Below are 24,302 nucleotides of genomic sequence, written 5' to 3'. Positions count from 1 at the left end.
GAAAGAACCTTTGAGAATTGAATGGTTACCGACATACTGTTGCTGATCGAGTGGCATTGGTTACAATGCATTTGTTCCAATTTCTCTTTCCGGTAAGTTGGTGTTGTGAAACTAAATGTAAGCATCATTTACAAAGGTATCTGAGCGTCATGATTCCATACTGTTTGCTGCTGCTTTTCAATTTCATTCCCCGTGCGTGCAGTTTGAACGAATTGAAAGCGAAAACTGGAACATTGCATCCTGTTCACATGACAAATGTAATGCACCAGGGTTCGATTTTGGTCGATATTTGTTCCGCTCGTAGAACTTTGGTTTCATCTCATCTTTCTTTCATGGCAACGAGTCATGATTCTTGACTTGGTACAGCTGGTCAGTTTATTACAACTCTCTGATGCTTGATCTCTGAGCTAGTTTTGGGCATTCAACATTTTTTTCTGTCAGAACCTGGGTATCCAACCTCCGGCCTCATTTTCAGGGTCAGCTGCAAACATCAACTTGCTCAGGCCGTTCACTCCTGTATGTTTCAGTAACTTCTTTGGCCGGCTGATTTTGAACTTCTAAGTGGCCGCATTACGTGTCGTGCTTTCATCTTCTCGAAAAGGTTTCCCCCTACTTTCCTATGCTCAAAATTTCAGTTAAAGGAATCTGACACGGACTTTGAATGTGAAGTTAATACGGCCCTTTTCTGATTCATCCCTTGTCTTTTAACTCTATTGGTGAACGAGGATTGCATCAGGAACATTCGAATCAAAGTCAGACTGACATAAACATATAACAGAAAGAGCTTGCTAAAAAGGTGGAGGGTTAATGGCGTGGTGAGTGCTGCTCGTTAGTTTGCTTCTCTTCTCTTGCTTCTCTGCCTCGCGCGCCGCATTGAAGCTGGTCTCGCATGAGCATGGCGGTCAGAGAGGGCCCGCGCGGTGGAGCTTATATACATACAAAGCTGAAAGAAGACAAAGACAAACTGCTCCTCAATCCAGGACTAATTTGGGGGACCAAGGCGATACTGTGAATCCTTGCCATACTTCGTAACTTTCTCGGTTGAGAGAAATCTTTATGTTTCTCTATCTTCTATTACGTTCTCGACGGGGAATGACACTGCGCTTTTGCCGCGTAAAAGCAGCCATAGCTTTCTCCAGAAAAAAAAAAACAATAAAGGAAAAAGGAACCTCAAAAGAAAAGTGAAAAAAACAAAACCTTTCGCGTCTCCGGTATGCTCGATTCTGAGTTCGAGGGGGGTAAGGTGGCGACTCTCCATCATGATTTGACCTTTGAATCGTAGGGGGGCAGTGCTTTGATGGCCATTTGCGAGCATTAGTTTATTGGTCCAATTGGAAGCTGCCACGTATATTGCCCGGTCAGCATGCTGACCGCATTCCCCAATTCCCCCTCGTGGAGTCCACGCGTTCAATCATGGCCCCCCTCTCTCTGTCTCTCTGAAAGAATCGTCCTTCCTTTTGTTTGGGTTGAGGTTCAGTCAGCTCGAGGGGAAGTGTTTTCTGTCAAAATGAGAATTTCCTAAATCTCTAGTGTTTAGCTACCCTCTTAAGCGCTGTAAGTCCCTTTTCCTTTTATCTTAACATCCACTTGAAAAATAACAGAGAGAACATTATAAAAAGAGATTTTTGAGATAAATAAAAAAATTTACTTTACTGATATGCATTATATACTTTTGTAATTGCGATTTCACATCTTTTAAACCCGCCACGTATAATTAAAACAATTAAATAAACCCCTTTCCTGAAAAATGAAAGCCATAAGACTATAACCTTAGATCACCCAGGCACATCCATATCAATTGATGTGGCAACAATGTCCATTCCCGATGGCGAGCAGCTTGAGAGCTGCGATGGGAGGATGCTGCGATGGCAAAATTAGGGATAACCATTGGGCTGTTGTTCGTGTTGGTGGGTATTGACAAAAGAGAGAGGATAAAGATAGCTTTGGGTGGGACATAGATGTTCTGTTCGGTTAATACTCACATTCAATGTCTCAAGTTGACCCGTGTGAAAGATTTCTTGAAATTTATCACTCAGTGGATTCATGGTCGAGAAGTGTGTTTGATAATCACATTACGTGACATTTCGGTATTCATTGTGATCAAGCGGGTTTGATAATCATCAGCCGCACACAACTCAACCGATTGATTCAAGGCAAAAATCAAGTCGATAAGTTATTTCATTTGCCATCAAACAACCTTTTTCCTTTTTCTTTTATGGGCATAAAGACTCCCAACACTTCCTTCTTCTTTTTTCTAAAATAAAACGTTAATTTTGCATGAAAGAAAAATGTATAATTTCAAGACAAAACCAATTCCAAAGAGTTACAATCCAATGCAACTCTAAAAAATTAATGAAATTTGTATAGCTTACAAAAACTCGTTCATTCCACAATAACGGATTTGTCATAGCATCACAATACCACTAGTGAGCGATCTATAAAACTTGCATCATCAATCCAACGCTCATTATTCAATACTTACATTTTGAGCCCTTGCCTGCTTTATTTAATCAAACGAGTAAGCTCCTAATAGAAGCACATACAACAAGGTAGGGAATCTTCATCTTGTCTCCAAAAGAGAGATGACGGTGTTTTAAATGAAGAAGATTGAAGTGGAAATTAAAAACGAGATGTTTAGAGGATCACGCGACAATGTCTGTCTTATGAGTTACGGATTGCGAATTATACATAAATATGTCATGATCATACGATGTAATATCATGCAAAATAGGCTTGTATAGAAAGTTTCGAGCGAAAGTTTGCCTCCGAATTTATTTGACAATTGTGTTGAGATTCGAAATGCCAAACAAGCTATCGGAACGGCTATTATAATTTTCATCTTTTTAGTTGCCGTCAAAACGATGTAGAAAAAATAAGGGGATTCTCTTTCATGTGTTAAAAGGAAAATTTTTGTTGTGTTACAGAATACAACTTGCGGTATACTCCCATATAAATTGGCAAAATTTATGGAGGAAAAGGGATAACATCATATGGCCACAAATGAACTTCAAAACAAACACCGTGCCACGAACGGCCACGGGCACCAGGTTCAGAAAAACAGCGAACCCTATGATTTGAGCGGGCTCGGGTTGGATCGGGTCAGGCCTTAAGACAGGGCCCGCAATTTCATTTGAAGTTGGGTCAGATTGGGTTTTCTCACTAGGTACCCTCGCCCAAACCCATCTAAAAAAAGCCTTCGGGCCTCTGTAGATGGGCCGGGCCTTGACGGGCCCGTGACCCAGTCCAAGAGAGCCTCGGTCAATTTGCAGCATGCAAGTGCGAGCAGGGAAAAGCGATTGGCATAAAAGTTACCTTTGCAAAAGCCTGTTCGTGTCCGGGTTTTGTTTTTTTTTTTTAATTTAAAAGAAAGCCTGTTCATGATAATTTGGCTACCTACCAAGTGGATAATTCCTTTGGCAAGAGAGAAATGGGATGGAACTTGGATGCATCAGCCGATGTTGTCGTTCCACATTTTGTTAGTTCTTTGAAACATCTCCACCAAAAAAAAAAAAAAAAAAAGTAATGTCGCAAAACTCGAACATCTGCGTATTCTAATCCTTCAATTCCTTCCATCGCCTTCGGTGAACACGATTTCCGATGGCTATTGCGAGTGTTGCCGTCCTCAACCTCTATCATCACCCCTCTCTCTCTCTCTCTCTCATTGGATGATCGCCGACTTTACCTTTATTAATGATGAAAAATTTGATTTAATTGTATAGGTCAATGTATCAATTAATTTTGACAATTTGACTCGTCTAATTAAGTGAGTTACGTGAGTAGGCTTTGAAGTACATATATGAATAGATGCTAAAGTAAACCCTGCAGTAAATCATTTCTCGACTGGTCAACACTTTTTTTTTTTTTTGGGTTTAGAACATGGTGATAGATTATTTTCGGATGGAAAAGCCCAAGGACCTTAGCATCTAATTAGGCACCATGCCATCCGTGACTATTTTTCTTTAGAAAAACTCTCAAAACAAAGAAGTTCAAAAAAATTTGTAGAGGTCATGAAAAGTTCCCGACTCTTTGTCGCCATTGACAGACAGTTGAAAAGGTTGCGGTTCCTCCTTTTCAATATTTTCGATTTTTATGTTTTCGGACTTCTTCGTGTTTTCACTTTTTCGGCTGTGCCGATGTGATGCCTAATCAGTCCCCTCGGACCGTGATCAAAGCCCATCACCGTAAAATTTCTGGGATTGAAATTAAGATTTTGTTATCCTGATTGCAAAAGAGGAATTCATTATCGTTGTTCGGTATTAATTTTTTTTTTTTTTTTGGGGGTCGAAGTAATTTTGGTATTCGTCTCGATTTAGAGCTCGACCCCAGCGCGGTGCGTGCGGGTCACGGTTCAAAATCAATGGATTCGGATACCGTTTTCGCGTTTTGCTTGAGGCCCACGGGGCTTTTGGAAGAACGAGCAACAGCTGACCGATTCTTATTTATTTATCTAACTTCCCAAAATCGCCCCTCCGGATTCTCTCTAATTTCTTCCTACCCTCCTGATTTTTGCTAGGTTTTTCGGAGGGCTTATCGCGTACTCCTTCGCAGCTTCGTCTCAGTCTCCTCCGTCTATAAGCCTTCGCCGGACGGAGAATAACTTCGCCGGTGAAGAGAAAAAAGCCGGAGCTCGGATCGGCTGCTGTCGTTTGGAGGTCGCCAACATGGTGAAGGAGGACGAGTCCAGAGACAGGGCGCTGGAGCTTTTCCTGAAGATCGGCCTCGACGAGCGCACTGCCAAGAACACCGTCGCCAACAACAAGGTCACCGCGAATTTGACGGCCGTGATTCACGAGGTACGGCGATGAGCTCGAACCTCGTCGTGGTTTGGTTGAGTGAGCTTGCGCTGCTTTCATTCCTGTTTGCATGATGAGAAATCGGGGATGCATGAGTAGGCGGGTGGCTGAAAACGATTCGCGAGTTCGTGATGTTGTGAAAATTGGCTGTGAATTGATCGATTCGCTGATCTTTTGTTGTTGTCCTCCCTTTTCTTTTCTTTTTTTTGGCGTTAAGGCTTCTGTGACGGATGGATGCGAGAAGAGCATCGGGAATCTTCTCTACTCGGTGAGTTTGAATTTCATTGATTCTGCTTGTGACAATCGGGGAACAATTTATGGAAATGATGCATTTGTTTGAGAGAATGCTATCGCAAATGAGTTGATTCTGGTGTATAGCGGGTGGGAAGTGGTTAATGAGCTTAATTGTTGTTTTCCTCTGTGATGGATATGTTGCAGGTTGCTACGAAGTACCCGGCCAATGCTCTCGTGCACCGTCCCACATTGCTCGAGTACATCGTGTCATCAAAGGTGAGGATAAAATAAAAAACTTTGTGGTGGACTGTTGTTATATCTTTTGTGGGTTCTTATTTCAACTTTTTTGGCTCTATCAGATTTTACTCATTTCTCAACTATGGTTAATTCGCTAGATGTTAGATATATTAATTGTGAACTTGGCAAGATGTCGGATAAATAATTTTACCTCTTGTTCGTGTTGCTTGATTGTATGCAGATTAAAACGACAGCTCAGCTAGATGCTGCATTTTCATTTTTCTCCCACACTGGTTCAGAGAGCTTTAAGCTTCACGAGTTTGAAGAAGCATGTGGTGTCGGTATGCAAAGCACTGCTATCCGTTACGAAATCCAATTGAATATTAGGATTTTTAATTTATTCATGTGCTGTTTAGGCACGCATCTTGTGGTGTCTGCGTGTTTTGGGCAGTTTCATTCAGGCTGCAAAACGATACGCCGCCATCACATTATTATGCTTGTTTTTGGTGTAAAACAATTTTACCCTTTGTGATGGTTCCTCGTGCATTGTTTCATCATATTGCTGATTTTTGTGCAAGCAGGAGTGGAGGTGTCCGAGGAAGATATTGAACATACTGTTAGTGAAATTTTTGAAGAGCGAGCGAGCTCAATCTTGGAACAGCGTTATCGAACAAATGGTAAGAGATGATTAATTCTACTCTAATCAAAAGGCTGAATTCTATCAGTCTTTGATGACTCAGCACTTTGATTTGGACATTCTGATTTCTTGTTGTAAATCATTGTCCTGAAGTATCTGGTGTGCTTTTTTCCCCCCTTCACAAGCATTTTTTAGTCCTGAAGCATCAAATATTTAAGTGTTGTTGCAGAAAGGTCCTTAATTGTCAGCTTCCTCTCCGGGGATGGGGTCTCCCTTAAATAGGAATTGATGGATGGCTTTATAGGTCCTATTAGCTAGTAAAATTTATAGGGAATTCAAATGCTGGGATTATTCTTGTCGCACTATTCAGCATATTAACTAACCTCTTGTGCTGTTTCACACGTAGTATATTTTGTGGCCTGTCCTTTTTTATGTGTAGTGTTGCCCATTTCAGTTACTTATCATGGAAAGAAAACACACTTATTGGATTACAGTATCTAATAGTTTCCCCTTTGTGTTTAGTGGGTGAATTATTTGGACATGTTCGAAAAAAGCTGCCATGGGCTGACCAAAAGAGTGTTAAGGTGCCATCTTAAATTTCGGATTTCCTAATTGTTCATACTTATGATGTATTCTTTTCCCCTTTTTTTCTCTTCTTAACTTTTTTTTAATATTCTCGATGTACCCATGTCTTCTTATAGCAAATCATAGATAAAAAAATGCTTGCGTTGCTGGGTGAAAGGACTGCTGCAGATGATGAAAAGCCTGCAAAGAAGAAGGAAAAGCCTGTGAAAGTTGAGGTGGGCTTACACCAGGATGTAGAGTTTGCTTTTCGTTTTTAAGTAAGAGGTCATTATTTTCATTGTCTCTCTGGTGTTGATTTGTAGGAGAAGAAAGTTGCAGTGGTTGCTGCACCACAGCCCTCTGAAGAAGAACTTAATCCATTTAAGGATTTTCCACAGCCAGAGGATAATTTCAAGGTAAGATGTTGCCTTTTCACTCTATGTACCTTTCTCTCAATAGACTTATTTTGAGTTCTGGGCATATTTGGAATCTTGCTCTGCAATTAAATCATGAGCAAGCATTTTCTTAATTGATTTTCCATTCTTTTATATAGTCTGAACAGACAAACATCACTTAATACGTTGTATGCCTCCAATTACCAGGTGCATACTGAGATATTTTTCAGTGATGATCGTGTGTTGAGGTGTTGCAATTCAAAGGAAATGCTTAATAAGCACTTAACAGTAACAGGCGGAAAAGTTTTCACTCGATTTCCTCCTGAACCAAATGGGTATCTGCATATTGGTCATGCAAAGGTAAAACTGAGCTATTGTTGAATCATACTTGTGTTCCCTATTTGTTTTGCTTATGGCTGCCAGTTGTGATCTTGATGACTACAGGCCATGTTTGTTAGCTTTGGTCTGGCTAAAGAGAGATCTGGGTGCTGCTATTTGAGGTAAGGGAACATATATGTAGTGTGCGTGCGAGCGCGAGCGCATAAATTGGGACAGTCCATGTGAATTAAATTTTTAAAATACCTGACGTATGAAAGTTATTTCATTTTCCAGACCGTTGAATGACAAATAACAAGTAGTTCAGTCTAAGCATTGGCTGCTTTATACATGTTCTTTCAATACTCCGCAAATTAGCTTAGCAGGCTTTAACAGTGAAAATGGTGGATATTCTTTTAAATAGACGTCCATTTTCAATGAACTAAATGTAAGATTGTTATAAATTGTTGAACATTTTAATGAGGATAACCTCCTTGAGCAACTTTTGGGGAGCTTTGTTTGCTTAGTGTTCAACTATTCCTGCAGTTCTAATTCCTTGGATTGTCAAGTCTTATTGCCTGGTGGAGTGAGTGTAGATATGCTTAGATTGTGATTATTATAATTCTCTATCCAAAACTTTCTTCTTAGGACTTAAGGGAGGCAGGCTAACAGCTAAAAAAGTAAGTTTAAATTAGGTTTTGGTGTAGAATGGTCGTGTTTTTCTACCTTATGCTAGTCTAGATGTGTCTGCTTTTGATGATAATTGAGTGTTCTAGCTCCAAAATAGTGAAAGCCATTCTTAGCCGCTTGAGGAAACTAAATTCTTAATTTAAGTTTTAATGAGTTGGGGACTTGAACTGGAGGTGTACCTAACTAACTTCTCAGACTTAGATTTTTTTCTCTTTGGGCTCGAGAAGTCAATAGCCTTTGCTTCCCCCAATCTTCTCTACTCGATATACTGTAAGTCTGTAAGTGAAATCCTTTTGATGCTTTGGAGACTCTAACTGGAGGTGTACCAGTTAATTTCTCTGACTTAAAAGTTCATGTGGGCTCAAGAAGTTATAGCCTTTGCTTGTCCCAGTGTTCTCAACTCTTATCTAATGTAAGCGAAATTCTTTTGGAGATTGAAGACGGTCCTCTTGGAGAGGAGAAAGGACTTTAGTGTTAAAACACGCGAAGAAAAAGAAGTAACTAGAAAGGAAATAACATCTAACGTTTGAAATGTGCACTTAGTGTTATCCTAAAAGAGACACGAGGAGAACTCTTTGTGAATCTTAGGGCATCGATGTTCTGCTTTCTACATGGCCCACCTTGTACACTGTGGCTTCCAATAGGAAGGGAAGGGTCCATACTGCCTTTCAGTTGTCCAGTAATGTTCTAGCTGTCTATTTATGCTCCGTGAATTCTTTAAACTGTAACTTTAAGATGCATATTGATGGCTACTAGCGGTTGTGCTGGTGTTCTGGTTTGATTTTCCCCTGGACTCTGTTATGGATTATGCTGAAAAGGTTTTGCTGTTCGTTAGCCATCATTTATGTTGTTATGGCTTGTAGGTTTGATGACACAAATCCAGAAGCTGAAAAGAAAGAGTACATTGATCATATCAAAGAAATTGTTGATTGGATGGGTTGGAAACCTTTCAAGGTGAAAATTTTCTGCATTCACTGACTTGGTTTATGCTTCGAGCCTTTTTACTGGGAGAAAAATCTGATAGAACTTGTATTTTGGTAGATCACTTATGCCAGTGATTACTTCCAAGAGTTGTATGATCTGGCGGTGGAGCTTATAAAAAGGGGTCATGCTTATGTTGATCATCAGGTGAGCTGTTTGATTTCCATTTGGCTAATTGTAAAATCTTCTCGCTGCTCTGGGTAAAATTGATTCTATTTTCCCCCTCACTAAGTGTGAAACCGTGTGCAATGAGTGTCAAATACTTACCAGAAAGTAATGACATGGCTCCTATAGCTGTGTATTGGTTATGGCTAAGGTAATTACTAGTGTACTCATTTCACTTTGTTATGCATTCTTCCTCCCAACTAAAATTATCGCTGCTTTAGGCTGAGCCCTAGTAGAATAGGATGCTTGGGAAGAAATCTTTGGAGGTTCTATCTCTATTGCAGCTATGTGAATAAGTTGCCCTGCATATGCTTTTCCCTGCATTTTAGTTATATTGTCTTGCAAATGTATGCTCAATCCTTAGTCTAACATAGCCTTTGGAAGCAGGCAAGTTACATATTTTGCCACGTGGATGTACTCATACTAGCAATTGTTAATTTTGTGTGACAGTCACACTTCTTGATTTTATGCCACAGTCACTAACCTTTTTTACTACAAAGATGTTTTCTCTATCTTGCAGTGCGTATATCATGTTGGAGAATTCTCTGATGTTGAGCACTTCTCATTGTGCTTTATCCATTCTTGATTTAATCTCATTTTCTTTCAATGCTTGAAATTATATCGGTAGACACCGGATGAAATAAAGGAGTATAGGGAAAAGAAGATGAATAGTCCATGGAGGGACAGACCGGTTGCGGAGTCATTGAAACTCTTTGAGGATATGAGAAGGGGTCTGATTGAGGAAGGAAAAGCAACGCTTAGAATGAAGCAGGATATGCAGAGTGATAACTATAATATGTATGATCTCATTGCATATCGTATAAAGGTATGCCTTTTTACCTAATATTTCTTTAATAGCTTGCTCTTATGTTAGTACATGGTGATTCACATTTTGGTTTTATTATCTGTAGTTTACTCCTCATCCTCATGCTGGAGATAAATGGTGTGTCTATCCAAGCTATGATTACGCTCATTGCATTGTTGATTCCCTTGAAAATATCACCCATTCGGTATGTCTCGTTCTTGTTTCTTTTTTATTGTATCTCGTGCTTCAATTCTATGGTTTTCTCATTTGCTGGATGGTTCCTGAACAAATATTGGTACTACGGTCGATAAGAGAATAATAGAGCCTTAAGTCTTGTGGATAGACCTCCATGTGGAGTTAGGATGGCGAAGGGCAACTTTGGCGTCATTCTAAGTGTAAACGTCAGCAATTAGTTTCGGTGTTGAGGATTTTGAGGTAGTGATGCATGTGCTTACTTTTCCTTATGTCCAATAAACTAACGAGATAGGAACTTAAGGATGGGAAACCATAAAGAGAGAGTCCTAAGTTTGCTAGTTGATATGAAGCCGAGGCTTTGGTTAGAGGCACTTTCATTATGTAGTATTTCCTTTGCTCCTCTATCTGATGATAATGAAGTGCCTTATATGGATTGATGAAAACCTCCTGTGCCCTGCTTAAATAAAATGAAGGATTTCAGGTGAATAACAAATAAGTTGATGATGTGGGCTCATGCATATTTAAGGCAGCATTAGAAGTCATAAGCAAATGAACTATGGTATATGGTATGAGGTTCTGGATTTTGTGGCACATTAGATTTTTTTTGTGTTTATTTTCAGCTAATTAATGAACAACTATGCGCAGATATTTTAATAGCACAGACTATTCTAATTGGGTATGATTATGAGCGAAATGAGGAACGGGCCTGTAGAGTCAAGATAGTTAAATTGGATTTTTGTCATTATGTTTTAGGCTAAAGCTATGGATTTTGTCTATATTCAGGTTTGAGATAAGGTGGAATATCATTTTTATTAAGGGAAAGTGGGATCTTTCTTGATTGATGGCTCAACTCTGAGGCTTTTCATTCAATGACTTAAATCTGTCAGTATCATTTTTATTAAGGGAGTAAACCATTTTTGCTTGTTTAAAAATAGCATCTTCCAGATGTTCTTGAAGTAGGTAGACCTATCCATGTTAGCCTTGGAGATATACATTTTCAATTTGATGGTTTTGGACAATCATTAGTTTGTCTTATGAGAAATATATCCTTTGTAGTTTTATTCATGCTTGTTATATTTGTATGCTGGTTTCTAGACTTGGGCAGATAGCGCATTTTCATGATGCTGAAAGCAGTAAGGATATGTGAATGGTTTTCCTTCACTAATGTGGTCTTTGGTCGTCTAGGCTCGTCTTTCCTTCTGGGCTTTGTGCCTGTTAATTTTTCTTGTCTTCTGCTTGTGTTGTCAACAGCTCTGTACTCTTGAATTTGAGACGCGGCGTGCTTCCTACTACTGGCTATTGCATGCTCTAGACCTATACCAACCTTATGTATGGGAGTACTCACGGCTCAATGTCACTAATACTGTAATGTCAAAGCGGAAGGTGAGGCAGAAATTTGAACCTTGGGTAATTCTTGATTAAAGTAAAGTTGTTGATCCCTTTTCCATGTGTTATGAAATGTGTCCTTGTTGCGTTGCAGTTAAACTATTTAGTGACCAAGAAATTTGTTGATGGGTGGGATGACCCACGTTTGATGACCCTAGCTGGTTTGAGAAGAAGAGGTGTAACTTCAACTTCCATCAATGCTTTTGTTCGAGGAATCGGAATCACTAGAAGGTTGAGTTTGTTAATATGGAGCCCACATGAACAACATAAAAGAATATCAAATTGTTTGTCTCTTACTTTAAAGTTTCTGTTTTCTCACCAGTGATGGTAGCACGATTCGGTTGGATCGCCTAGAGTATCACATTAGAGAAGAACTGAACAAAACAGCGCCTCGAACCATGGTTGTTCTATATCCACTTAAGGTGTGTGCTGGATCTGTTCTTTATGTGGATCAATAATTGTTTTTGCTGTTTCATTAACTGATTATTGTTTTTTTTATTAAGGTTGTTATTACCAACTTAGATGCTGGCAGCGTGATGGATCTTGAAGCAAAGAAATGGCCTGATGCTCAAACAGATACGTCTGCCATCTACCAGGTAATGGCCACACCATACGAGGCACAGATGCTTTTATACATGTCATTTATAAAATCCGAACTTTTTTACATGTCAACTATGAGGGAATTTTTTGACCAAAAAAAACTATGAGGGAATTTGTAATTGACATTAAGTGCAGCCATAGGTTCGATGACGTAAAATATGCCTGGATGCTCTGGTCTAACTTATGTTGTGTGATCACTCGAGAATTATTTCAGTCAGGTCTTTAGTACTTCTTTTGGACATTTGAACTTGAACTGTTTGCTATTTATGCACATCCATAATTTTGCTAAAATTGCTTTCAGATGGATTGTGAAGTGAATTTGCTGTTTTAACATTTTCACTAGGTCCCCTTTTCGAAGACGGTGTACATAGAACGGTCAGATTTTCGGATGAAGGATTCAAAAGATTACTATGGTCTTGCTCCTGGTAAAACAGTGATGCTAAGGTATTCACTAGATTTTTTCCTTTGAGGTTTCACCTTTATCAAATGCATGCTTGATGCTCAAAACTTTTTTGCGATGGTAGGTATGCATTCCCCATAAAGTGCACCAATGTTATCCTAGCTGATGACAAGGAAACTGTTGTTGAGATTCACGCTGAATATGATCCCTCCAAGAAAACAAAACCTAAGGTTGATATGTTTAACGTTGTTCATTCCCTGTTTTAAATTGCTTTGAAGGAAAATGGTTATTGTTGGTACTTGTAGTGCTGACTCTTATTCTATGTTTTTTCCCCCAAATTGTATCTTAAGGGGGTGCTTCACTGGGTTGCTGAATCGTCCCATGGTGTTGACCCACTTCAGGTGGAAGTCAGATTATTTGACAAGCTATTTTTGTCAGAGGTTGGAATTTAGTCTCGGAAATTTTGTTTATTCTTCTTCTGGCATTATCTGTTTTATGTGAATAATTAATACTTGGTGGAATTTGTTGCTGAATTAGAGTCCGGCTGAGCTTGGTAATGATTGGCTCAGTGATGTCAACCCACATTCAAAAGTTGTGGTCCCTTGTGCATATGCTGTACCGTCACTTGGAGAAGCTAAAGTGGGAGATAGATTTCAATTTGAAAGGCTCGGTATGTACTGGGACTTATTAGTGGCATTAATATACTGGCATATGGACTATTTGACATCATTGAAGGATGTGAATTATGCATTTGAAGCTGGGAATAGTGCTTTTCTGAGGAGATACTGTAATCTCTATCGCAATCCATGCATATGATTATCTATTTCAACTATTCTTCGTAAGTTTCCTTTAAAAAACAGCACAGCTTTGGTGAGTGGAAACTCATATATGTGTGTGTGTGTGTGTTGCTTCTAGTGATTGGTTAGTTCCTGATAGAGCATTTGCAAGTTTTTAGGATATGTGGAGATCCCTAAAATGGTATGTTGAGTAGCTTCATGATGGATCAAGAGCCACAATCCAGCTTACCAAGAGCCAATGTATCTTTCTGTCATTAAATCTCTTCCTCATCTAGCAAAGTGGGGCCACGAGTTAATTAGATTTTGTCCTCTGTGCTGGCTTCTGTTAAACTCGCCTTCAGCGGCATCGTTTTTTTCTGCCATTTTGGTAGGATCCTCTTTAGGTCTTCCTCTTTAAGTCTGTCTTGAATTTCTTGGAAAGGTTGTTTCTTTTTTGCGCTTTACATCCACTCAGACAGCTGTTGCATAGACGATGGACTTCTGAATAGTTTAATCAGAGAAGCATTAGGCAAGAAAAAATCTTTGAATTGCTTCTATAACGAAAAACAATCATGAAGTACTTATTTATGAATTGGTGCGCGGTTCCCTATGAGTGATCTAGTACAGAGGTTAGATTCTGCCAGAAAAGATGAAACTTCCTGTCTTTTCGTGATTAGTCTGACATCCGCACGGCATCCATCTAAAAGCTATGTTAAGGTATTTACATTCTATTGGCATAATGTTCTGCCCATATACCTTTGGAGGATGTGTACCTTGTTCAATAGGGCTGAAACTCTATTCATATATTGTCTGATCATCATTGTTTTGACAATCTGCAATTGCAGGGTATTTCGTGGTTGACAGGGACTCTACATCTGAGAAACTTGTCTTCAACCGGACGGTTACACTGCGAGATAGCTATGGTAAAGGTGGAAAGTAGGTCGTCATTGATAGGATAGGACTCTAGCGAGGCCACGAGATGCACAGGTCTGAATACTTTACAGATGTATAAACAGTTGCACCAATTATTAACCAGAGTGTATCAATCATTTCCCACAGGACTACCATGTATATCTTTGAATTAATCATATGATGTACCTATTTTGTTCATTTTTTGATGGAAATCTGTTGTCTTCAGATGAAAGTTCTGGTGTCTGCTGCTTTGCTTATAGCAAGCAAAACAGTTGGGGAAGTTTAGTGCTACGTGCGATTGTCATGAATATCATGTAAAATGGAATACTCCTTTCCCTCTTCAATTAGTTAGTTTTTGGTGTCCTCCACTTCTTTAATACTTTACCTTCTTCCACAGCGATCATTTCTTGTGTTAGCTCCACTACCTCTAACCTTCCAGCATTGTCATGGCTCCCTCCGAGGCACGCTCCCCTTCACCACCACCCCTTCTCCACCTGCTCAGCCGGGCATCACCTTTGTGAGACTGCGAAGATCGCTGCTGCCCCCAAGATTGTTAGTTACCATCACCGGCACAGCCTCTTCAACTCAACAGAAGTAATTCCCAGAAAGTTCAAAGAATCACTCTAGCCAACTTATAATTATCCCACCTTTCTCTCTGAGACTCCTACCGGAAATTCCTGCTTTTGGCCTCATAAATCTCGCCTTATTCGATCTGATTCTGATGTAATGTCCTAGAGAGTGAGGAGAAATTTGTCGTGCTCATTTACTCCTTGTTTCGGTGAACACCCTGTATGAATCACTACGGAAAGGGGTAGGGCTCGGGCATGTTGAGCCTTTCAATTGCATGGTCCACGTGAAAGGCTTAAATGTCGTGGATTCAGCTCGGTATTGTTTTCCATGTGAAACCTTATGTAGATGCTAACGGATGGTATATTGTTTCAGAAAAAAAAGTATAAAAAATGTCTTACATCTATTGCATTTGTGTTAATGGGGTTATAAACCTTTCAATTATATGAATTGAGTTCGAAATCCTCTGATAATTTGCTAATGTAGTTCATTCAATTTTGGTTGAAAATCGCTGAATGGACACCGGCCGTGCTAAACGACGATACTTTTTTGAAAACTTTCAGAATATTTTTAATTTCACAACTCTGGGCTGGCGGGGTGGCCGACTGATCATATTCAGCCGCAGGTGAAGGTCAGTAACTCGCGCTTGGTCTAACCGAGGCAATCACGGGCGAGGACCTCTGCACCCTTGCTGGACATTGATTGGAGAGATTATTACATTTGACTCAACAACATTCCACGCATAGAATAGGCGAATTGACAGTGAATCGACTTGAAAAGTAAGAATTAAAATTGCTTTGAAGATTCAGAAGGTGAGGGAGGAGTCCAATGGAAACGAAGAGCTATATCTCATTCTTTCACACAACCAAGTTTTGTGAATTGGAGATTCCCTCGAACTTGTGAAGGTCTAAACCAAGAAAGCAAAACGAATGGTTGCTGGAATTGGAATGCTCGAATAAGTTCCTATTTTGTTTCATAAACAAGCTTTGTCCTGGACAGCAGATACCCACCCGGATCGGACCCCATCGGCCATGTCCTCCACGCAATAGATGATTCTTCGAGGAGTCGAAAGCTGTATTTACGCTCCCACCTACCACTTGCCAATCATATTGTCCGTGCGCAAACTAATTTATTGTCCATATAACAAGTTTTTTACACGAGCTGTTTTGAGAAAGGGTGGTAAAAATAGGATCGTGCTTTTTCCACTCCTCACTTGACTTGAACACTCATTTTCACAAGTGTTTTGATCATATTACCCTTTTTATGGCCCACTATTTAGCATGTTTCAATTAAACTCTAGTATTCGAATAAAATAAAAAAAACTCTAGTAAAGTAAATAAAGTGGTTCCCCTCTTTATGTTTTCTTTCTTTCTTTGTGGTCCTACAATCTTTCTTCTACTCACTTCTTTCTGTGCTCTCTCTTGCAGGCGAGCCTCTTCTTTCCACACCTTTGATTTCGACAAACAACAACGTTGTTTGGTATAGTATTGTCAATCAAGAGCTGGTTAAAGGTTTTCTCTTTTTGGTGTGGTGGTAATGCTTAGGAAGAAGAGGGGGATGAATTTGAGCTTGGTGGGTGGAACCTAATCATTGTGCAGGCGAACGCGCGTTTGATTTTTCCACCCAAAAAGGGAATGGGGAGTATAATTGAGGAATGCAAGATTGTAGTTGCGTGGTACGGAAGACCATTTTTCAGATTTTTTTAGCAAGGGAAGGGCCACATAAAATATGCTTAGAGATTGGAAATCGGGGATGTAAACGAGGGCGACAGAGAGAGTTTGCCGAGATTGCAAATTATCGATTAGAAAATAAATTCTGGGCACACGAACAAGAGACACGACTAGAAAGCACCCACCTAGATACTTTTTATCATTGTCTTCAATCCACAAAAGCCATTGCCAAGTTGTTTCTATTCCTTTTGATTTATTGAGTTGTTCATCTGTTTAGATTTTAGCTCTCTCACCTTGTCTGTTTTGGTTTCATGGATTATTTTCAATCTAGCCATAAGCGTGCCAAGTCAATACAATTCGCGGTTTAAAGCTGAGTTGCCGCTGTTACTGATGTGTAGTGTCGTGGCCACCTCACCTTTATTGTCACTGGATAGTTTAGCCGGCTTATCACCGCACGACAAGCCATCTGTGGTTTTGCTGGAAGAATAGGTTATGCTTTGCCTTGAATTATTCTCGATTTTGTAAGTTGGACGTCAAAAGCATACGTAAGGAGAGTAGGACCTTAAGAAAAGATTCAAAAAAAAAAAAAAAAAGGGACAGTCACTCTGAATATTGAAGCATGCTAAATGGGAGGCCACGCAAGGGGTAATATGGTCAAAGTATTGTAAAAGGGGAGTGTTTAGCCAAAAGAGGAGTGGAAAAAGAGTGGCCCGTAAAAATATCATTTAAAGGATCGAATACAATCTCTTTGAAAGAATGTGTATCACATGAACAAATATTGTCGTGAATTACATAATCTTTTATATGATAACCTGAGATTTCGCCGAAATTATCTAAGTCATATTCAATATCCTCCAGGGTGTAACCGAGTCAAACTGAAAAATTCATGCATTTCTTTTCAATTAGATTTTCGGTTCAGATAATTTTTACACAATCTCTCTTTTATTCTCACCCCTCTCAAAATAACCATTCTTCCTCCTCCTCTCTTCTCTATACGTCACCGAGAAAACCTAAGAGCCGTCTCAGACGTTCATGATGCTCGCCTTCCTCTCGCCATAGGAAATGACCCTTGAGATCATCATTTTGAACATATCGCTGTCGTCCAAACCTAGCCCTGAACTCCCCGGCGCTCAAAGCACCCAGAAGAAAAAAACACCAATAATCTGTTTCTTGAAAAGTAAAAAGAGAGTCCAGTTTCTTCACGCCAATATCTTTGATAGAGAGAGAGAGAGAGAGAGAGAGAGAGAGAGAGAGAGAAAAGAGCGCTTTTAATTTGATTGAAAATTTTGAAAAAGATGGTGATGAGAAACATGACTGAGACTTGCCTTCATGCTTCTAAATACCAACTCATGTATAATTCAGTCACTTCAGCTAATTGATTGATCTGACTTGGGTGCACACCAACTTAAAAAAAGAGACCATCGTTGTCGTAATAGTGGAGTGAGCACCTTTCGATGATCAGGCTTCGCCATCTTTTGCCATGTGTTGTTCTAGAGAAGCATCCCAACGTTGTTCTTGTTCCCATCAACTTTGATGTGTTTTCCTACTGGCAAGAAGAATCTCTGGTTTCTGAAGTGTTTTAAGGAAGATACAGTGGTCGGGTTAATTTGTTGATGCGTCCTCCTCTTAAGAGGGGCAAATATATGATGTAAATTTCACCCCTTGATGGAGATTTTTCCATCTCCCAAGTTGATATCCAAAGAATCATCTCCTCATTCTTACGTTCTTTCGTGATAACAGATCAAAGCTTCAAGAAGTCTGACATATTGCTCCTGCAAAAGAACCTTGGCGATTCTTCTTGCTCGTTTGTCATGGTTCGATTCTCGTGCCACGACTCCATGTTCTACTCTCCTTTCTCTCTCTCTCTCTCACTTCTGGAAGAAAGTACCTGGAGCTCTCTGTTTGTTCTCCTCCTTCTTTCCTTCTTTTCTTTCTTTTGTTGGTGTTGGGCTCTTGTTTGTTCTTTTTGTCAACTGCGGCATGTGTGAATTTTCAACTGGAACAATCTACCTTTGAATTTGTGCCTCCGTCACGCGGATGCCGACCTTTCCATTTCCTTCCGAAAATCAAGCCACGCAAACAAAAAAGGAAGGGGAATTGGAACATCTTTATGACTGTGCCCGAGCACGATTATTCCATCGCAATATCATGTATGTTCGGATGACGTTCGACGTCCAGTTCCGAATGAGATGTGTCCTGACTGACGCGGATGCGTGAACGAAGGCACTGGCTTACTTTGCAGCATAAAAATCTGAGCATGACGGATGTACGTGGATTGGTGGCATGCTTACTTCACCGGAAGATGTCGGCAAGGCGGTAATCGCTCGATTATACCCGCTCGTAAGGATTTTCCAACCCTAGATTAAACCCGAACGCACAAGAATTAATCACGAGATAGGAATTCTCTCGGATTCCCAACGTTGATGACAGCTCTCGTATCTCTTTAAGTCCCTCGCGAGTTTTCGCACATATTTAGCGTACTCCCCATGCACCATAGACCAAACTTCACAACAGAGAATATATGTGCGCGTGCACATGCAAGACTAAGTCTTTCTTAGTAGTAGACCCGTTAAACAGGGTGGGTCGAGTCGGATCGAAAATGGTTCTATCCAAATTAACACATTAACCCTTTTTGACCCATTTATATCTAATGCAAATTCAGTGACCCATACCCAATTCAACCCCGAACTAAATCGACCTAACCATGAATCCATTACTAAGAACTTCTCTTCTCAAATTGTTGCCTTTGAGGAATGGGCTCCTCCATGTACCAACTCGTTAAGATAGTAAGGGAGGTCGGGGTTCGGGTTAGGACGGGAGCGTGAAGATGGTGGTATAAGTTTGGGCTTCCTCAAAACTGTAATTTGTCACAATAGTATGGAGTTTTGAGTCAGAGGTTGAAAAAATTCTAATGATGGCGGAAGCCGAGCAAACGAACAAAGAATGTCACAAGTCACGAAATCAAAGAGAGAGAGGGAAGAGACTGGTGAAGAAGAACCAAAGCGAGCTAAGCCTAACCTTTTTATGAAGTGAGTTGAAAGTGGTTTATAACCAACCCACTAAAATCAATATGCTTTTAGGCTTTAAATTTAAAATCCATTATGATCCATTGTTTGAAGTGACATATTTATAACCCATTCAACACGGACTTCGACTTAGACTTGGTGATAAACTAATATCTCCTTCCGCATCACTCCCCAATATCATTGGCAATAGTCCAATTTAGACTTGCCTAGTACTGTCCGAGTTTACTTTCGACGTAATTACGGGTCGGGTTTCGGACCAATTGAAACTAACTTCGAGCTGGAATCAACGGTATGGTTTTGATTACGATGGTCGTTGGGTTGTAATTTTTGCTTGATCGTCGCTATTAGTCGCTTGTGATATTGTCCAACCTCGACTATTATCCTGGGCTGCAGTCAGGCGCACATGATTAGACGCTCAGAACCAGAAGAGGAGTTCTGCGTCCTTTTGGATGTGGACGTTCTTGATTGCTGTGAACTTTCTCAGTTGCGCTCTATCATGAAATCCTCAGCATTCAGGTCGAGTGGGGGTCGTTCTGCTCATCACGGGGGGAAGTGAATGACAGCCAAAACGAGAGGAGGAGCGTACGTACGCAAACACGCAAAGTTCAGCTTCATTACGAAGGGGGGAAACTCTTTGATTGGGACAAAAGGGTCATGATGTAGACCTTTCGTTTAGTGTTTATCTCCTTAGAAAAGTAGTTGTCCAAAGCTATTTTGTCGCATACTGTAGATCGGACGCATCAATATGTCAAGTACAAGCTACCTAGATGTAACTTATGATTGGTGATGAAATTTGAAATTATGGTCTCAATCTTCAACACCACGCCCTCGATCTGACTCGTGGATAACGGTGGCTCCCTCTGATGTCGTTCTTATGGAACTTAAGAAGTCGTAAGAAAGGCTTAGTCTGAAATGGTCGCCGCCTCGTGCAGCTGCTTAAGGGTCTCATGTCGTGGCTTCGCTCACCTAAGACAGGTTGGGTTGATACCTGTCAAATCCTTATGGTCGCCGATTTTTGTGATTAACTCTATTTTTTAAGGTTTGGCTAGCTCAGGTGGTAAAAGTGTAAAAAAAATCCTACACCTATTTCAATGGCGTCAAATCAGCCTTAAACCTTTCATAGTCCTAAATCTTTTTGTATTTGTGCTAATTGAGTGCTAAACTTTTTGCATTCTTACCAATTGAGTCAATCCGATCAATTTTAGTCGGAAATCGGCGACGTGAACGTCGGTGATCTTACGTGGCACCGTCTTTATTGCCGTATATATTTTTCTTAATATCATTTAATGTTTTTAATATTTTTGTTATTTTTATTTTTTTTCCTTCTTTTTTATTATATTTCATTTTTTTTTTATTTGGGATTTGTTGGCCACAGTGAGGGGCTGGCAACGGTTACGATGCCCTCGCCGGATCCGGCCAAGCAAGGGTGTCGCGGCCCTCATTGACCCTAAGCAAGGGCTTTGCGGCCCTCATGGGGGTTGGGCGAGGGCGGCGGCACCCTTGCCTGGGGCCGACAAGTGTTAGCCGGCAACCCCGGCCGGCCCCCAATCAAAAGAAAAAAGAAAGTGCAAGAAAAAACAAAAAAAAAATTATTAAAAATATCAAAAAAATATCTATGTCAATGCCGGTCGTGTTACGTAGGACAACCGAAGTCCATGTTAGATTTCTGGCCAAAATTCATTGGATCGACTCAATTGACAGGAATGCAAAAATTTTAGGACTCAATTGGCATAAATACAAAATGTTTAGGATTGAATTGTCACTAATAAAAAGTTTAGGACTAAATTAATATTAATACAATAGGTTTAGAAATTTTTCGACACTTTTTCCTGCTGAAGTTATCGTAGACTCGACTTTTCACTCCACAAAATGACAAAAAAAAAAAAAAAAGAGAGAGGAAAAAGAGGATGGCATGCCATGTTCAATTGATCTCTTTCATGACTCGTGCAACATGTGCAGCCCTGGCTCTGCGTTAAGTGCTCTCACCACAAGATGAGACGCACACTCCAGCAACACACATGCATTGGCCCAAGCATTCCCTGTCTCCACCGTCGATGTGACTCCACCTCAGCTCAACTGGTGTTGAAACTGAGGAAACTCAGATTCTTTTCCTCGAAAAGACATTTCCTCTGATCTCATTTCAGCCGGTCAGCAGATCAATAATTGAAGTTCACTCAGACTAAGGGCCCGCATGAAATTACTTTTGAAATTTCATTTCTATGTCGGAAGCCCATCCGATAGAGAAATGTGTTTGATAAAAATCTGATCGAAGTAAAAATCCGTTTGGTAAAAAAATTTGACTTATGGTAGGATTTTTCACTTCTAATAGGATTTTTGGTCAATTTTGAGAAGTAAAAAATTTTAACTTTTCGGTTCCGGAATTACTTCTTGGACCACACCTGCCTCCGTCGACTACCGTTGCTGCGACCGCCAACCACGGCTGATGTGGCCGCCGACCACCGCTAGCCACCTGTTGCCGTCGTCGCCCACCGCCGCCACTAACCATCGCCCGCCGTCGCCGCCGCCTGACCATCGCCGACCACCCCGGCGAGCACCGCCGCCGCCGCCAACTACCACCGCCGCCGTCGACCATCACCGCCGAAAATTTTGTTAATAATGTTTCAAAAGTAAAAATTTTCAACCGTTATCAAACGAATTTTTCTGATCAGAAGTCAATGCGGAGTAGAAGTAGAAAAATCAATTTCTACTTTTGAGAAGAAGTAGAGAAATCAACTTCTGATCGGAAGTTGATTTCTCGGAGAGAAGTGTTACCATGCGCGCCCTAACTTACCCGCAGAAGAATGTGGTTCGCCTGCTGACCAAACCTGGACCCATCTTTTGACAATGTCAATAGCATAATTTGCCTACTCTAAATTTGTAACACTATCAATCTGCCCTAAATACAATGGAGATGGAGGGTTTAGGGGATAATGATAGTATGTTGGGGGTCAAATGAAAGCCGAATAAATTTAAAGGGCGATTGTGATATATGGAATGAAATCTGGATCCCAAAATGCTCATTTCCCCTATCGAAACGAAAGTGTCCGGGATAAGGGTTATATTCATTTGCATAAAAGATGGTAAGACGTAACATAATGTTATATACTATAAGAACAATCATTTACCATTTATGGGCTGATCAATAAAAAGAAAGTTATCTACCATTTTGAGACGATGCTTTGATTTGACATTAATTCGAAGGTAAGTGTAACAAGATCCCTATCTTAGGGCACTGCTTGGATAAGTGTTAAAAGGCCGTGCCATAAATTTTCACAAGATGAGAATTATTCACATCATCTGCTTACAAAATCGAACCCACTTCTAGTTTGTCATAGAAGAAGCTTATAAGGAAATCTTTAAGTAAAAATTCAAACCCCAGTTTAAAAGATCCTTGGGTTGGGTTTATGGAGCGTAAATGACCAGGCTATCCTCCAGCCCTGTCATTAGTCTCTAAACTTCCATATGTCATCAACCGTCCAATATGCATCCGCCACGTCATCGACAGCCCAGCTGCTTCCTTCCACGTGGCCCTGTGACAGCCAACCGTTGTGAGCGCCCATTGCTGACATGGCGGCGTAGTCGTAGCAGGCGCCATCCCCGAAGTAACTGTCGTCGGCAAGTATCGGGTTGTACACAGTACTGTTGCCAATGCCAACTACATCTGCACCTGAGAATTCTTCACGAATTTCAGGTGTCTGTTCCGTTTTCGGGAAGTTCGGACAGATATCTGCATCGGTGCTCATCGGATAACTCGAGACTTCCATCGAAGAATTCGAGTTCTGGGTCAATTTGCTGGGTGGGGATGTGGAGGAAGGATAATGTACTGGAGACGCAGAAACAGAACAGTTCATGCTCATGTCAGAAGCCCTTGTTGTTTGATCGGGGGATGAAGCTTGCTCCATTTTCTGGAGCAGCCGGGGCATCCAGAAATGGCGGACTGCGTCGAGGAACCTCTCGCTGTCGGATTCGATGTTGAGCTGCCGCGCTTGCTTCTGCACCCGGGTCCTCCAGTAGTTCTTGATCTCGTTGTCAGTCCTTCCCGGCAAATACTGCGCGATTTTCGACCACCTGAGAATTCGCCCAAAAATCAAACGAATTTGACATGTGATGAACAATGAAATTACCTGAACACTGACATGTAGCCATTCAATTTAAAGAGACGGATAGAGAGACACATGTTACATATGATTGGTAAGGATTATAGAACAGACTTTCGTCTACAACCTATGTCACGAAATTATTAAGGAAAAATTTCAATTGAATGTTCACCTGTTGCCCCATTTGTGGTGAAGTTCAAGTATCACGAGCTGTTCCTGCGGGGTGAGATTCCCGCGCTTGATGTCGGGTCTCAGGTAATTCAGCCACCTCAATCTGCAACTTTTGCCAGTTCTCTTCAATCCTAAAACCATGAAAAACAGGTTCATCCATTTTACGCCATACCTTCCTTCTTTGCAACATTAGACATTCTAATTGCCAACACAAATGACTGTCGAACTATCATACTCTGTTACTCTGGCATGAGCAAAAAAAAAAAAACCTATCATACTCTGGTTCCTCTGTTTTACCTGCACTTTTCGCCAACAGATTCCAGCGTCCCTCGCCGTGGCATGCGACCGAGTGCATGAGCAAATTGTCTTCTTCGCGAGTCCATGGCCCTCTTCGCAGGTCGGCCTCTTCTTCTCCGGCCACGCTCATCCTCCTAGTCCTGGTAAAACCAGGCATACAATGGTTGGTGCGAGAGCAGAGGACGGTTGTGAAGTTTTCTGTGGAGAACTCTTGAGTGATAGACCAAGCGAAAGTGAGAACAAGAATTTAATGATTCCAATCTAGAAGTAGGAGACTCAGAATAGTAAAGTAAACATTTGTTTTTTTGAGCTTTTTCCACATGTTCGTTGCCTTTATATACAGAGTCATACGGAACATAATTTTTCTTTGGGGTCAGAACATGCATTTG

General features: G+C 40.7%; 2 protein-coding genes across 5 annotated transcripts; one reads left to right on the top strand and one right to left on the bottom strand.

Moving 5' to 3' along the window:
* The first annotated feature begins 4,442 nt into the window (after positions 1-4,442).
* On the top strand, positions 4,443-14,317 carry LOC115757478 (glutamine--tRNA ligase, cytoplasmic). Of its 2 annotated transcripts, XM_030697718.2 has the most exons (23): positions 4,445-4,793; positions 5,011-5,061; positions 5,232-5,303; positions 5,506-5,605; positions 5,846-5,941; positions 6,424-6,485; positions 6,603-6,701; positions 6,789-6,881; positions 7,068-7,220; positions 7,305-7,360; positions 8,729-8,819; positions 8,907-8,993; positions 9,640-9,837; positions 9,923-10,021; positions 11,263-11,394; positions 11,492-11,628; positions 11,720-11,819; positions 11,901-11,993; positions 12,341-12,441; positions 12,522-12,627; positions 12,748-12,837; positions 12,935-13,067; positions 14,019-14,317. In XM_030697718.2, the coding sequence occupies exons 1-23, from the start codon at positions 4,662-4,664 to the stop codon at positions 14,111-14,113; spliced, it is 2,376 nt and encodes a 791-aa protein (XP_030553578.1). In that variant the 5' UTR covers positions 4,445-4,661; the 3' UTR covers positions 14,114-14,317. The 2 variants fall into 2 exon arrangements, with proteins under 2 accessions (XP_048136448.1, XP_030553578.1); XM_048280491.1 differs by lacking the exon at positions 9,923-10,021 and having other exon boundaries at positions 4,443-4,793.
* An 8,318-nt stretch (positions 14,318-22,635) lies between these two features.
* LOC115757493 (transcription factor MYB62-like) lies at positions 22,636-24,302 on the bottom strand. Of its 3 annotated transcripts, none has more exons than XM_048281441.1 (3): positions 23,914-24,302; positions 23,618-23,747; positions 22,636-23,479 (listed from the first exon to the last, which is right to left on the bottom strand). In XM_048281441.1, the coding sequence occupies exons 1-3, from the start codon at positions 24,068-24,070 to the stop codon at positions 22,792-22,794; spliced, it is 975 nt and encodes a 324-aa protein (XP_048137398.1). In that variant the 5' UTR covers positions 24,071-24,302; the 3' UTR covers positions 22,636-22,791. The 3 variants fall into 3 exon arrangements, with proteins under 3 accessions (XP_048137398.1, XP_030553597.1, XP_048137399.1); XM_030697737.2 differs by having other exon boundaries at positions 22,636-23,416; positions 23,914-24,288; XM_048281442.1 differs by having other exon boundaries at positions 23,618-23,842; positions 23,886-24,022.

This window comes from Rhodamnia argentea, chromosome 6 (genome assembly GCF_020921035.1).
Source record: "Rhodamnia argentea isolate NSW1041297 chromosome 6, ASM2092103v1, whole genome shotgun sequence".
In the NCBI taxonomy this organism is placed as follows: domain Eukaryota; kingdom Viridiplantae; phylum Streptophyta; class Magnoliopsida; order Myrtales; family Myrtaceae; genus Rhodamnia; species Rhodamnia argentea.
This window is presented reverse-complemented; position numbering and strand designations above follow the sequence as displayed.